Source organism: Cnephaeus nilssonii (assembly GCF_951640355.1).
Source record: "Cnephaeus nilssonii genome assembly, chromosome: 9".
Lineage (NCBI taxonomy): Eukaryota > Metazoa > Chordata > Mammalia > Chiroptera > Vespertilionidae > Cnephaeus > Cnephaeus nilssonii.
In genome coordinates this window covers 65707141-65723285 of record NC_137080.1, presented here as the reverse complement: position 1 = coordinate 65723285, position 16145 = coordinate 65707141, and the positions used below count along the sequence as shown (strand labels likewise).

At 41.1% G+C, this 16145-nt stretch overlaps 1 protein-coding gene across 2 annotated transcripts in view; it reads right to left on the bottom strand.

Moving 5' to 3' along the window:
* Positions 1-16145, bottom strand: part of COL9A1 (collagen type IX alpha 1 chain) — a 135548-nt gene that overhangs the window by 88630 nt on the left and 30773 nt on the right. For both annotated transcript variants that reach the window (XM_079779815.1, XM_079779816.1), the window contains exons 2-4: positions 1844-2002; positions 1250-1326; positions 12-89 (exon numbers count right to left, since the gene is read on the bottom strand). In XM_079779815.1, coding sequence (XP_079635941.1) covers positions 12-89; positions 1250-1326; positions 1844-1857 — 169 coding nt within the window. In that variant the 5' untranslated portion in view covers positions 1858-2002. The remainder of the gene's footprint in view (positions 1-11; positions 90-1249; positions 1327-1843; positions 2003-16145) is intronic.

Sequence of the window (16145 nt, the reverse complement as noted above, 5' to 3'; positions counted from 1 at the left end):
TTGCTACTCACCTGGTAAATCATCTTGGCCAATTCTGACTTTTGGACAGAGCTCATTTTCACCATTAGGAACTGAATTGATAGGAAACCCTGCAAAAGAGATCACATGTCATCTTACCTCACCTCTTACTGAGATCGTGGGGAATGTGTCAATAATAATAAGATCTGAGCAATTATTTAAAACACTATATTATACCAAGCAGTTTGCTTGTAAGTGTATTTGGCTTTAACGCTATGACTGTGATTATAACTCATTCATTTCGATTCATCCTGGAAGGGAACCAAGGCACAAAGTTGCTTTAATAATTTGTGCTGGGAAAAGGTTCTTTTGGGGAAAGTTAGGAATTTGTTCCTTTTGGAACTGGAGCTGCACAACGTTCTGAATGGCACAGTGTCGGAGGCCTGTTTGGAAAACTTTTGGTGGTTTGGGCTAGAAAATATTCCTTAAATACCACAAATTTTAGAATTCCCAAGAGAATCCAGAGCCAGCCTTGAGCCAGTTCAGTGAGAGTTCTGGATAGGGGAGATCTTAGGAATCTTTGTCAAATAGAGGAGGGATTTGGTGGAGTCTCTGGTTCACTAATCCTAAATAAAATATAAAGAACACATTTAATTTCAGAAGCTCATTCTAAGAGATCAAATAAGGGTCCCAACTAGACTGTTGCTAGTATCCTAAAATGAGGAAGAGTAGTAAGAAGAAAATGAAAAGGATTAAATACAAAATTTGATGGGGATTCCTAGAATGAAACTGGGTGCTCCTTACACAGGTGGAAGGTTGCGCCGAAGGTGTGTTTTTGCCACCTATTGTAACTATACAACCCTTGTGCCCTGCGGAGACTCGCCTGATGATAGAAACGTCCTACACTTCAGAAAAAGCATCTTACAGCTGCAAAGCTTTGGCCCAGACATCCCAGTATATCAAACAAATCCCCCTGTGACCCCAGTTTAATGGCTTCTATACATCTATCCATCCAGCCAGCCATTTAGCCAGCCAGTCATCCACCTAGCCATCTGAACAAACTGGCTTTCCTGCCAGCTTTGATCACAGCCATGACTTCTGCTTTATACCCAGCATTTACCACAGAAAACCATAGAGTATCCATTCTTATAAGTCGACCAGGGCCAAAGCAGAATTGGAGAGAGGGTATGAGGGACCATGGGTGCCTCACTCGGTCCTCACTGAGCCACCGCCCTGCCTGATCCCTCCCGTAACAAGTGATATTTCAAAATCTAGAAACTGTGGCCCTTACTTGGGCGACGCTTGAGGGCAGTCGCAGATGCACAGGGTTCCAGGAAACCGCATACAAAGAAGAAAACTGAAATTTTCCTGAAAAGGAGAAAAGAAAATGACTCATATAGAAGTCCCTCCAGCTGGAGACTACTTTAGTATTTTTAAGCATGGTAAAAACCTAATTAATGTAGGTGATCAAATCTCAGTATAGTTTTTTGGTGTTTTTTTTTTTTTTACTTTGGAGTCTTATTGAGAAATTTAATGAATTCTCATATTTTCAGCTCCTATTCTAAAACAATCACTAAGTCGTTGTTTTTTTCTACCTCACTGTCTCCATTTCTACCTATCTCCCTGTTTATATATTTCCTTGTCTCTGTTTTCTTTCATCTTAGTTTTTCTGCCTCTCCATTTTGGTGGCTGTCTTTCCCTCTTTCTCTGTCCCTCTCTTCTGTCTCCCATGCTTGCTATTTTTTTGTCTCACTTTCTCATCTGTCTCTCTCTATTTCTGTCTCTGTTCCTATCTCTCTCATCTCTCCCCTAGCCTCCCCTCACCTCCCCTCATCTTGTCACCCCTGGCCATCTCCCCACCACTCTTTCCAGGTCGAGGTCTTACCAGAAGGTCTTCATTTTCCCAATTGGTTTTTTGTTGTTGCCAACCGTCCCAATGAAGCAGGGATTGTTGGGGAGTCAGTACTCCCCAAAGACCCCTTCACTGTCACCCAGGACTGAGGAGTTCTGGATCCAGCCTTGGTTCCTCCTGCCCCTGTCAGGGCTACAAGCAAAAGAGTGAACCAGAGCCATCTGGTGACACTTTAAACCAAAGGAGAAGGAAGGGGTGGGGAAAAGTGGGGGGGTGTGGCCCCAAAGCTAACAAGGTTACACTGAAGGAGGGATTAGCAAGGGAAAATTTGCTGAAAAGAAAAAAAAAAAAAAACACATTTCAGGATGTGGAGAAATTCACTAGAAAAACCCAGGCAAACTGCTATAGGAACACAGTGGAAGCTTTTAGAACTGCTATAGGAACACAGTGAACCTTTTAGAGGACTGGGGTATGGAGAGCTCACAGGAAGAGGTGGGAACTCTTGGGAGCCTTGGCGCCCATCCAACCTAGGTTTGAATCCCCGTTTGTTCTGAAGTTTACTAGTTACATATCCTTGGGCAAGTTAGTTAATCTGCCTGTCACACCCATTGCCTTCATTGAAAAACAGTAGTTCCTAAAACAATCATTTTGAGAATTAAGCAAGATAGCAACTCAGAGAATCTAATGCTTGCCTCGGATTCCTCATATTACCATCATTATAGCTAACACTTCACTAGGGCCCCTCTGTGGAAAATGTCTGAAGCTTAATGACTTTAATTCTCACCCTGTAAGGTAAAACTAAAACGTTTTTAAATCTATCGACGAGAAAACCAGGCACTGAAAATGAAGTAACTTGTGACTTGTCCAAAGTTGCACAGCTTATTACTCAATACACATTATATCCCTCTTCTTTGTGCTTGATAAATGTAACATCAGGCCCCTAGTTCTTATTTCTTCTTAAACTCAGTAATTACCAGAGCCGAGCAGAATAACTTTGGAAATAAGCAGTACATTACCCTCTATAAAGAAGTTGAGAGCAGGTTACAGGGAGCACAGATCTGTAGAGAGAGATTTTGTCACATACACACTTTCTGTCCAGAACCAAGCTCCAAGAGAGACGGGGGGAGACCCCACCCCACCCACTCAGGATAGTCTGCTTCTGGCTCCATCTTAGGGGATATGGCAGTCCTGTCCTATAACAGGGACATTTAGGTTCAGAAGATCCAGTTATCTTAATAAATTGTGGTATCTAGCATAAGGTAGTTTTGCTTCCTTGAACATTTTTTTATTTTTAAATTAATTGAAAAATAAATAGCATTGTTTCTTATTTTTTTATTTTTATAAATTTTATTTTTTCCTCTACCTCCCTCAGCTCAATGGAGAGTTTGCCCTGATCAGCTGGGAACCAGGCAACCTTGACTATCTGTGCCACTTGTTCGGCATTCCTTTACTAGTCGTGAACTACCTGTTGGGTAAGGTGATCAGACGTCCCGCTTTTGGCGGGACAGTCCCGATTTTTAACAATTTGTCCCGCGTCCCGCGGCATTTTAAAAAAGTCCCGATTTTTGGAAAGAGTTTTTGGAAAGAATGCACGACAAGCTAGGGAACAGCGGGAAGGGAATATACGGTTTTCGGCGGCCATGTGGCTATTTAGCCAGGATATGAGTTTTATATTATTTTTGTTAATTTTATAATGTTAAACTTTAATAATAACAAATAATTGTTGAGAACTGATCATCGAGAACTGCTTATCAAAGTTCGCATTGTTGATCAGTTGTTAGAATTCAACCACCATTGTTTGGACTTAATGCATTTTTGGGGATTGGCAACGACGAAAACATTTTGTAGCTGTCTCTCAGACGATACACATCGTACTGCGTGCTAGTCAGCTAGTTAAACAAGTGATGTCATTACAAATCAGCTATTCAGATAATTTAGGTAAGTAATTTATTTATTTATTTCATAAATTTTCTTGAATTTAGCAGACAGTACTCATATTATTTATATTTTATAGTGGCGGCAAAAAGTCTAGCGCCGGCCTTGAAAGTGACACTTACGACTTACGTTACGGCAAATTCATGACCTTTTAAACAACGACAGCAATCTACTAAAAAAAATTCACTCAAATGAGAAATATGCCAAAGAATAAAATAATACTATACATAATTTTTTATTATATTTGTAAATTGTACTTATGTTGAAATTTTAAAAAATATATTACAATACTATTTTTGCGTTCTATGAAAATTTTTGTTGCTCCATATAGACCGAATTTTTAATCAAGAACTCCCCCCCCCCCCGCCCCCGGTCAATGGTGTCCCGCTTTACCAATGTTAAAATCTGGTCACCTTACTGTTGGGGCCCTCCCAGCATAGGGACATCCAGTTCCTCACATCATTTGGAGTTTTCTACAAGGCCCTGTCATTCTCCTTCCATCTGTCAGAATTCCAGTTCCCTAGGGCAGCCATTTTGGCCAAGTCACAAGTGGTCATAGCCTCGCTCATTCTTATAAGTCGACCAGGGCCTATTTAAATGGAGCGGTTTATTAACCCAAAGAACTGAACCTCTACTGGTAGGCCTTCAGAGGAGGAATTGTGCAGCAGGGTCCTCCCTGACATCCTAAAATCATACAAGATAAGCCAGCCCTTGATCCACAGGAAAAAAAGGCGTTTTCCAAATGGACCCTCTCCACTGAAGTTCTTTATTTGCAATGCACAACAGTTGAAATGCCTCATAAAATTCATAGAATAGTAAGGCCAGTTCCTTAGCTTTAATATGACTATATTATTTTGCACGTATTCTCTTGAAGTGAAGTCACCAAAAACTAGTAACATTAATTAAAGATGCATGAGTACTATTTTGTCTTACTTTATAGATTAAAACAAACAGGCACTAAAAACTAGCTTCCTAAGAGTGCCTAGTTTTAAGCTTTCTTCTGTCTAGCTTGGTTTTAAAAATAAAAGGCCCAAAATGCCTGGTGGAACACAGCAGTTGTGTGAGGATGCTGCAAATCAGCCACAGCTAGAGCCTGAAATTTATCATGGAAATCTCCGGCTGAGAAGCTGATTAACAATCAGGGAGTTGCTAAAACTAGGACTCCCACAGTTTTGCATTGGGTTCAGTTTTACAGTAAAGAAATTTTACCACAATCAAAGCTCTATTTTTAATCTGCTTACTTTGGTTCTATCCTTGTAATTGTAGCCTAATCATACATAGCAAGCAAATAGAGCCCCATGATGATAGCCATTTCTCTCTGAAATCACTCACAAATAAATGTGTTCTCGCCATGGACCATTAAAACCAGAATGTGTTATTTAACACAAACCACACACACACACACACACACACACACACACACACCCTCAAGCTTTTCAGCATATTACTTGTGCGTTCTCTAAAATATGAGCATTTCCATTTTCCCCAAGGAAGAGAGAAATCAATTCCCTTCATGGCCCATGTGCGTCTAGGAGCTGTTTGCTATATATTTGCTGCTTTGTGGTTCTTCCATTTGTAGCATCTGATGCATGTCCTAAGCCTCTTTGGTTTCTTCCAATAAACCTCACATGCTGGCCCATCTGCGTTTCTCTGCACAGTGGAAAGCCTTTCTTTCTTTTATATTTTTTTTATTGATTTCAGAGAGGAAGGGAGAGGGAGAGATAGAAATAGAAACATCAGTGATGAGAGAGGATCATTGATCAGCTGCCTCCTGCACACCCCTCACTGGGGCTCAAGCCCGAAACCCAGGCATGGTTCAAAGGTCAACACTCAGCCACTGAGCCACGCTGGCCAGGCAGCCTTCCTTTCTAACAGGGCTCCCCAAAGCTTCATCAGAATCACCTGAATGGCTTGTTAAAAACATAGCACTGGCTCCGCCCAGGAGTTTCTGATTCAGGAGATTTAAAGTGGGTCTGAGAATTTACATTTTTCAACAAGCTCCCCGGTGCTGCTGGTGCTGCGGTCCAGTGAGAAATGCTGCTCATATGGTCACCTTTTCAACTCCGTTAAGCTGCCTCTCCTTTGTTACAACTGATATTGACTTGCAGACTGTGAGTGTTTAATAAGTATTTGCTGAATAATTTTTTATTATATTTATTTACATCAGTTAATAACATTAAATTTCAGGTGTACAACTTAAATATGACACTTGTATGCGCTATTATGTGCTCACCACCCCAAGTCTAGTCCTCTTCCTTCACCATGTAGCCCCCTTTATCTTCTTTATACTCCCCCCACCCTCCTCTTCTGATAACCTTCGTTCTCTGGTCTGTATCTCTGAGTTTGTTTGGGTTTTTTTTGTTCATCTGTTGCTTTTTGTTTAATTTTTTAAATAATTATCCGTTGAACTCATAAGAACTGCTGGTAACTTTTGAACTCATGAAAAAACTTGTACTAATTTTCTTACTGGATGTGTATTAAGAAATTTACTTGGGAGCCCGTCCTGTGAGGCTCAGTGGTTGAGCGTGGAGCTATGAACCAGGAGGTCACGGTTCCATTCCCGATTAGGGCACATGTCAGCGTTGCAGACTGGATCCCGGCTGGGGATGTGCAGGAAGAAGCTAATTAATGTTTCTATCGCTCTCTTCCTCTCCCTTCCTCTCTCTCTAAAATAAATAAAAACATTTTTTTAAAGAAATTTACTTGGCAGAATTAACTGCAGAAACCCAAGGATTCTCTTCTGCACTATTTTCATTTATCAACCAAAGAATATGTGTGCTCCTGAATTCTTTGTTACCCTTTATCAGTTAAAAGAGAGAGAACCTTGATTCTGAAATTGTTCCTTCTCTTTTATGAAAGAGCCCTTAAATAAATGTTGTTTTATGTTGCATCCTATGAAATTCTATGTGTTCACTAGCTTTCACACTCTGCAAAATGTTCTGTCTGCACTAGGTGGCAGTGTAATCCTGATATTTGAAACGTAAGCAAAGAAATCCAACTAGAATTTGATTTCCAGTCTTTAGGAAGATAACTTTGATTTTTATGCAAATATTCCACTCCTGGTTGTTTTCCATAAATATATATGAGCCATGCTCTCTGCCCTCCCTCACCACCACCAATTTTGACCCTATAGGCATCTCCAAAGTTAATGTTGTGGGCTCTAGAGTCAGACTGCTTAGGTTCAAATCTCAGCACCAACACTTTTTAGCTGGGAGACCCTGGAGAGATAATAAACCTCACTGTGACTCAGTTTCCTCGCCTGTAAATGTGAATAATAAAAGTACCCATGTTATAGGTATAAGAATTAAACTAGAGCTTAAAATGGTGCCTGGAACTCAATAAATTTTAGCTACAAATGTTCTTGTTATTATAACGCTCTCTCCTTAATTCTCCCACTCAACCCCACTCCGCTGCAGTAAATAGTGGTGAATTTATTTCTTCTTAGTAAGAAAGAATGTAGTGGTGCTAGAAACTCAAAACTCTTTGAAAATATGCAACTACTGAAAAAATTCACCTATAGATACCAAAGTCAATCAATTCAAAGCTCCCTCCCCCCTTAAATACTCAGATCTTTGGTTATTTGCTTCACTTTTGATTTTTCCTCCTGCAAAACTGTGATTCATAAATCCTTTAAGTTTACCTCAGCATCAATGGGACCTTCTCTTTCATAACATGCTATGATTTTTCAAGAATGTTTATCATCATAATCTCCTTTGTACCTCACAATAATCCAACAAGATAGTTGAGACCATTCTGTTTTCCTGGTGAAGAAACTTAGGTGAAAAGGAAAAAAAAAGTATAAATCCATAGTTACTTGGTGACAAAAAAGGTACTCCAGTCTATTGACTGAATCTTGAACTGATACATAGAAAAGGCAACCCTACTAACCACTGTAGCAACAGTGAAACAGCTGTTTATAAAGATATATATATATATATATATATATATATATAGAGAGAGAGAGAGAGAGAGAGAGAGAGAGAGAGAGAGAATTGTTTTCTTCATTTGAGAATATGTGAAATTATAGAAAATGTAGACATAGAAAAAAGAAAAAGATCACTCAGCGAGACAACTCACCATTAACATTTTAGACTGTTTTCTCCTAGTCCTTTTTCTATGCACAAGTTGTGGTCATACTCTTCATAGTTTTACAACTTGCATAAATGCTCATCACTTAAAGTACTTACACATTTTCTTTCACAAAAGTTAAATGCAATCATATAGCACAAAGTAGATACCAAACCCCAGGTGTAAGAACTTTGTCTTGAAGTCAAGATGATGGATTTTAACTATAACTACTGTAACCTTGAAAAAGAAACAATTCCAGAGACATGTTTGAGTAACTGGGGGAGATTCTTCTCTTTCTCACCCAAAACCATGTGGGACTGTAAACTCCCAACTAACTGACTAACCACAAAGCAGCAGAGGTCTGAGTAGACATTCCAGAGGCACCCAAGGGCAGCCACAGGGGCGTGCCGCCTCCTGCCATTCCCGCATTTCAAATATCCCTGAAACCATGATTAATGCCAGAAATAGCAATAGCGACTGACACATGGGCAGGTGATAAAGAGCCTTTGTTCTTAAAGGCTGGACTTAGAGCCCTTACAAGCTGAAAGGGCCCTCGCATTAGCACAGTCATTGTCATTTTATAGGTGAGGTAAGTGAGGTTTCAAGACGTTTGATAACTTGCTAGGGGAATCTCAGATGACAGGCCAAAGCTAAACTTGAGTTTATCTGACATCAAAGCCAATGTTCTTCCTCTAATGTATTGTTTCTGAGTACACACACACACACACACACACACACACACAATGCAGTTTGCTTAAGTATATTTTCCATTTCACTGTGCACCTAATCCTCCACTATTATTTTCTTTTTTTCATAAACCACCAAGCTGTCCTGCAAGAGCTGATTAGTTTTGCCCATTGTACTGGTCACCAACTTGGTGCCCTCACTGAGCAAGCTGTGTCCAAAGATTTACCTTAGTGGTGCTTTTTGTAAGTAACGGCAGAAGGAAAGGTCATTTCTATATTTTCCTGTGGTTCTATGTATATCAAAATTTGCCTCCGATTCTAAATTCTCACCGGTTAAGGACATCAATTATTCATTACCTCTCCCATACTTCCTTTTATTACCTACTGCAGACATTATTTTGTATATTCTTTGGGAGTCAAATGCTCAACCAACACTATATTTAAAGCACAGTGCTGGGTACTAAGAAAATTTTCAGAGCCAAATAATGCCTTATTTGCCCTCAAGGAAAAAGGACACACACACACCCTAAAACTATGAAGCACACTTTGGCCTAAAAGGAACCCCCAAAGAAAACAAGTTGTTTAAAATCATAAACAAATTGTCCCAGAGACAAGAAAACCAAAAGTAATTGATACTGTCCAGAAGGATTCAAAAGCATTTCACAGAGAAAGTGACATTTTAACTTGACCTTGAGGAATAAATCATATTTGACAAGACAGAAAAGGGCAGAAAGGGTTACAAGGCAGTCGAGATAATGAGAACAAAACCTCAGAGGCATGATAATGTGTGGAATGTATTTAATTATGTTAAAGGCATGTTTTAACTTTTTGAAAATATTATTTGTATGTCATTGTGAACTCAGGGATGGAGAAAAGTAGTATCATTAAGGTACATATAGTAAATAAATAGTCCAACAATGTTTATGACTACCTTATAATAGGCTGCCTATCACATTAGTATTTTGCCACTGAAAAATAAATCAGCAATCCATTTGCTAGAGTGGGAAATGTAAATAAGTGCTTCAGCTATAGAGGGGCAAGTTCTAGGAGAACCTTTTTGTTGTCTGCAAAGGATTCTCAGTTTGGGGATTCCATCAAGACTTAAGAAACAGCCCTAACCGGTTTGGCTCAGTGGATAGAGCGTTAGCCTGTGGACTGAAGGGTCCCAGGTTCACCTCCCGTCAAGGTCATGTACCTTGGTTTCGGGCACATCCCCAGTAGGGGGTTTGCAGGAGGCAGCTGACAGATGTTTCTAACTCTCTATCCCCCTCTATAAAAAATCAATAAAATATATATTTTTTTAAAAAAAGACTGAAGAAACACCAGGTGGCCCTGTTAGCAGCCTCAGGGGTAAAAGAGGCAAGATGTCTTCTCTAGGACAAAACAAGTTATTTGCTACCACTTACTAGTAAGTTATAATTCATTTTTCCATCAATACTAGTAATAGGCTACTAAGCTTGGCTAAAGTTGGGTGCTAGGAAGGGTCAATGGCATAAGCAGTTAGCGAAGCTTTCATGTCCTTGGGGGAAAGCTGATCAGTAAACAAAGATAACACTACTTCCAAAAAGAAAGGTCCAAGAGAATTCTGGTTACATACTAAGCAATCGTTTCAGACTGCAAGAAGGAAGGCACAGAGCCAAGAATGGGAGATGTGTTATGTGCAGAAAGAAATACTTGAAATTGAAGTTGCTCTGAACAGTGAAATGAGCTCTCGCGTGGAGCTCAAAAGGGAGACAGAGAAAAATGCAGAGTGGAGCTGGAGCAACTTAAAATGGAAATCCGCGTGCCCATGGTGTGTTTCCTAGGACCTATTTAGTCAAGTAGAACAACATAGTAAAAAAGCAATCAAAGAATAAATGACCTAGAATTATTGGCCTCACCGAGCGTAACTCGCTACATAAGGTTGGTTTCAGAAGTAGATGTAGGGAAATTGTGGCCTCTCAAGGCTTTCGTCGCTGTATGTCCTTTTAAGCTTTGTTATCTGACAGGACAATGTTGGAAAGCCAGAAGAATGTATAAAATGTTGTTACAAGAATCACAGGGGTAACCAGTAGAAATCTGTCTCTTGGTACAATACCAGAAAACGTCATTTGGCTACAAATTTGTACCATAATAAAGCTGTCCATAAATATACACTATAAACACAGAAGGCAAGAACTAAATAACTTTGATGTTATATCCCAAGGCTAAATGACAGACCCTTGGTGCATTATTGTGAGCAGTTATTTAAAAAAGAAAAAAACACACCCCAAGTTAGTTGACCCTCATTGGATTATAAATAACCATAAAAAGGCTTATTTAAGAAATTGAAAGCTTCTAAAAAGCCTCAGAGTTTTGCTGCGTTGCCTACAGAGCTCACCATAGTCATTCCTATTGCTCTGTGTCCAGTTACACTGGTGACAAATTCCATTTGTATAGTTGTAATTCATGTGTTTCCTTTAAAAACAAACGCTTTTCTGCCCAAACTAAGTACTGCTATTTTCTCAAATGAGGAATAGTGAAAGTAATTGAAATACAGGACCTTTCCCTTCATGTACTATACCTTCTGAAACATCATTCCTCTTCTCTGTTGGCCATACTGCATGCCCTTTCAAGGCAGACTTCCCAGCCCTTCTCAAGCAAGCCCATCTCTTCCACAAAGCTCTCCTGTGCCTCCAGCCAGATGTTCTCCATTCTGGTCACTCATAGGAAAAGCTGCTTACACGAAATGATGCCACATTTAAGTTTCACAGGCAGGAGAGTATAGACGAGGAAGCAGGAGCACCTTAAGTCAGAAGATGTGGCCTTGAGACCGTCCTTGTTCCACCTGTGTGTGCCCTTCCATTCGTTAGTCTTGTAACACCACTGAGCCTGTTTCCTTTCCTGCCAGCTGGGCACTGCCCTGAGAGCTCACTGAGAGACTCGGTGAGCTAATCCAGGTGGGACAACTTTGTAAAGTATAAAGTCCTCTGCAGAGGTAATTGTTGTTTCAGAAATATTTAGAAAGTACCTATCACATGCAGGGCACAGTTTTGAACACTGAAGAAAGCCAAGTCTCAACTCTCAAGGGCTTTCTAAAATATAGTAGAAAAGAAGAGACATAAACCTTAGTACATAAAATACAGCGTAGTAAATAGTAAATTCCTTAAGTGATACCCCCAGGACTTCAACTCAACTTAACAAATATCCATAAAACAGGCTTTTGAGACACAAAGGTAAACATGGTGGGTCACTGTCACCTATCCAGCACGAAGGACACACATGTGACAACAATGTCAACACAAAGTAGATGATGATAAACACAATAAAGAAAGTGCTTCCTGGGAATGAGTTAGGTCTGTAGAGATGGACACATAGGAAGGCTTAGGACTAGATGCTCAAGGATAAGTTTGACAGAAGATGTCAGAGCTTAGAATCTGTTTTCAAAGACTGGGTTTTTTAAAGGTAAAAGGACCAAATCTGGCTTTGGATTGACCAGTTCTGCAAGGCAGATGGATATGAGAAGAAGGGGGGGGGTGACCATGGAGACTCAGCAGAGCTGGGAAAGCACCCTAGTATGAGGCTGATGGTAAGGTTAGCAATTTCTGCAAGCCTCCGCAGAATCCTAATCACAGCGGTGGGGGAGGGGGCGGAGAATATGTCATCAGAGGTCAGGGAACCAAAGAATGGGAAAGGCTAAGCCAGCAGTTAGAGGAGGACAGGATTTAGCAAAAGGTTTTTTTCTTTATTTGTTTTAAAACAATTGAAGGCTGTTTACTACATACTGCTATTTTAAGAATTTTACCTCTATCATCTCATTTAATCACACAGCAATCCTAAGTGATAAGTACAATCATCTCCACTGTGGTGAGGAAGAACTGAGGTGGAGAGAGCTGACCCCGGGTGTGGGCTGAGAAAAGGGATCCAGAACAGAGAGGAAAACTGAAGGAAGATGCTATTAGAATTCAAAAGAGGAAGCGCTCAGGGTTTGAGGGTGATCATTATTTTTCTTTCTACAGTTTTCTTTAAATCCTAACTTCTCTACAATAGACCTTATCACCTATAGAGTCAGAAAACTAAACAATATAAAAACAGGCAGTCTATATTCTGTCTTTAAATTATTCTTTATCTCTTCTATATAAAAACTAGAAGCCCGGTGCACGAAATTCGTGCACGGCGGGGGGTTGTCCCTCAGCCCAGCCTGTACCCTCTCCAATCTGGGACTCCTGGAGGGATGTCCGACTGCCCATTTAAGCCCAACCCTGGCCTGCTCTCTCAAGCTCCATTCTGCCGCCATTTGTTTGAATTTGTTTACCTTTTTTAATCCTGTGGGATCGGGCCTAAACGGGCAGTCGGACATCCCTCTCACAATCCAAGACTGCTGGCTCCCAACTGCTTGCCTGCCTGCCTTCCTGATTGCCCCTAACCGCTTCTGCCTGCCAGCCTGATCACCCCCTAACCACTCAGCTGCCAGCCTGGTTGATGCTTAACTGCTCCCCTGCCAGCCTGTTTGCCCCCAACTTCCCTCCTCTGCCAGCCTGGTCACCCCTAACTGCCCTCTCCTGCAGGGTTGATCACCTCCAACTGCCCTCCTCTGCCGGCCTGGTCACCCCTAACTGCCCTCTCCTGTAGGGTTGATCACCTCCAACTGCCCTCCCTTGCAAGCCTGGTCCCTCTCAACTGCCCTCCCTTGCAGGCCGGGTGCCTCCCAACTGCCCTCCCCTGCTGGCCATCTTGTGGTGGCCATCTTGTGTCCACATGGGGGCAGGATCTTTGACCACATGGGGGCAGCTATATTGTGTGTTGCAGTGATGGTCAATCTGCATATCACTCTTTTATTAGATAAGATAGAGGCCTGGTGCATGGGTGGGGGCCAGCTGTTTGCCCTGAAGGGTGTCCCAGATCAGGTGGGGTTCCCTTGGGGTGTGGGGCGGCCTGAGCGAGGGGCCTGTGGTGGTTTGCAGGCTGGCCAAGCCCCCTGGCAAACCAAGCAGAGGCCCTGGTATCTGGGATTTATTTTCCTTCTACAATTGAAACTTTGTAGCCTGGAGTGGAGCCAAGCCTGCTGCTCCCTCCAGGGCGGGGCGGCAGCCATTTCTGTGGCAGTTAATTCACCTTCTACAATTGAAACTTTGTAGCCTTAAGCGGGTGAGCCCGGCCAGGGTGTGTGGAAAGCTTTGCTTCCCCTGTTGCCGCCGGCAACCCTGGCCTGCTCTCTCAAGCTCCATTCTGCCGCCATTTGTTTGAATTTGTTTACCTTCTATAATTGAAACTTTGTAGCTTGAGTGGAGGCTTAGGCCTGCAACGGCTATGGAAAGCTTGGCTTCCTCTGTTAGCTAGGAAACCTTGCTCTCTGTGGCTGTAGCCATCTTGGTTTGGGTTAATTTGCATACTCGTCCTGATTGGCTGGTGGGCGTGGCTTATGTAGCGGAATGATGGTTAATTTGTATACTACCGGTTTATTAGAGAGGATAAGCTTTCCAAGAACAGAGTTAGCTCCCAGCAAGTAGGAATGGTGCCATATTTCTCTGTCCCCTCTATTATCTAGCACCTGGGATGTGTGTGTGTGTGTGTGTGTGTGTGTGTGTGTGTGTGTGTGTCACAACCTTGATAACTTTGCCCCAAACTTAGCTTTCTGTATTCTAACTACTCTACATTACAGTCCTTAAGTACTTGCTTTTCATTGTTTTTCCATATATCACTAGCCTGGGGAAAGATCAAAATTCAAAATTGAAGTACAGTTTCTACTGAATATGTAGAAATTCTGCACCATTTTAAAGTAAAAAAAAATCCTAAGTCAAACCATCGTAAGTCAGGAAACTTCTATATTTCTTAAATATCTCTCCCCCACCCCAACATCCCAACCTCTACCCTCATCCGCAGTTATTCTAAAGTGTAGCCATGTTGAGAACCACTGGTATAGAGCCAATCCGAAACCTGAAAGCTTTAGGGACTGTTAAATGTATATGTATATGTATCCTCGCTGGATCTTGGAATACATTCTAGAGCTAGTTTCTTTTTAATTACGGTAAATATGTGCCCTGACCAGTGTGCTCAATGCTTAGAGCATTGGCCCACACACTGAAGGGTTGCAGTTTCTACTCCCAGTCAAGAGAGTGTACCAGGGTTGCAGGTTCGATCCCCAGCCTTCACTGGGGCTCATGCAGGAGGCAACTAATCAATGTGTTTCTCCCACATGGTGTTTTTCTCTCTCTCCTCTCCTTCCCCCTCTCTTCCATCTCTCTAAAAATCACTGGGAAATATCTTTGGATGAGGATTAACAAAAAACAAACAAAAAAAGATTGTATCAGAGGTAAAAATAGGATCAAATCTATTCACCAAATTATTTCTTTTTTTCCTACAAACATGGATACAAATATTAAATTAAAATGTTCCCAGTACTGCTCAAGGGACTAACCAAGCAATCTAACTTCGTTATCTTTATACCAGCTGTATTCGACATCGCTGAACTTGCTAATGAGGCAGCAAAGTTGTTTGGGAGGGAAATTATATTTACATGCTAATAAGACTCTGAGCCAAGAAAACAAAGAAGCATAGACTATTGATAATAATTAGGACAAGACATAGAACGGTTAAAAAAAATTCATCTAATCAAAGAGATTGTATAACTCTGGCTTTGAAGTCCAGGATATAGGGGGAACTTGCTTGGCCTTGTTCCTGGTTGGTTTTATTTTCAGGTTAGGCAACTAGATTGAGACTCTTTTCTCAAAGTGCAAGAATTTTTTCCCTGCCATATACAATATGCAGTGAGACCTAATTCTCATGACGCTCAGTATGAGTGGTTCTTTGTTTTATAAAACCTCTAGGCTTAGGTTCATGTCACACACACACACACATTGTCTTTGCAAAGAATTCACATTTTATCCTCAATAATACATAAACAAAAGATCTGGGATGACCAACTCATCCAAGTTTGCCCAGGACTGTCCCAGTTTTAGCACTGGAAGTCTGGTGTCCTGTGAACCACCCTCCCACCTCAGACCCAGGCAAATTGAGATGGTTGGTTACCCCATAAACAACCAGAATCAGAATCCAGGCAGGAGTACACTTTGAGTTATTGGACCCATCTTTCGGGCCAGATCATCTTTCCTGGTAATAGTAACAATGTGTGCCAAAGAGGGCTGGATTGATACTACCAGCCTCCACGTGAGAACCACTACGGTGCTCTATACGTATTACCTGGAATCCTCCCAACAGTTGTGGAAGATGGCCGTCATTGTTCCAATATTTAACGTAAAGAAATTAGGCTCTGATAAATTAAGTGACCTGCCCAGGACCACACTGGAAATACATGGTAGAGCTGAGATTCAGACCTAGTTCTTCTGACTTCAAAGCTTGGGCTTAATCTCTTTCACTCTCTGCCTCTTGCATTCTGAAGTCCATCAACCATAATACATTTTAAGAAGACCTACATAGAGGAGATTTTAGAGCCAAAGTAAAATCAAGTAATAACAAAGAGAAAGAGTGGAAATAAATAAAATATCACAATCTGTATAAATTCAATCAAATGTAGGACATAAATAAGACAACCAGCAGCTAATTGATGGATTACAAATTGCTCAAAGTCAAATGCATAAGATTTTTTTATAACATCCTTTCAAGTGTTCAAATAAAATACTATGGCCTTAGGTTTAAAAAAATCTATTCATGTGTATAAATATTTTGTT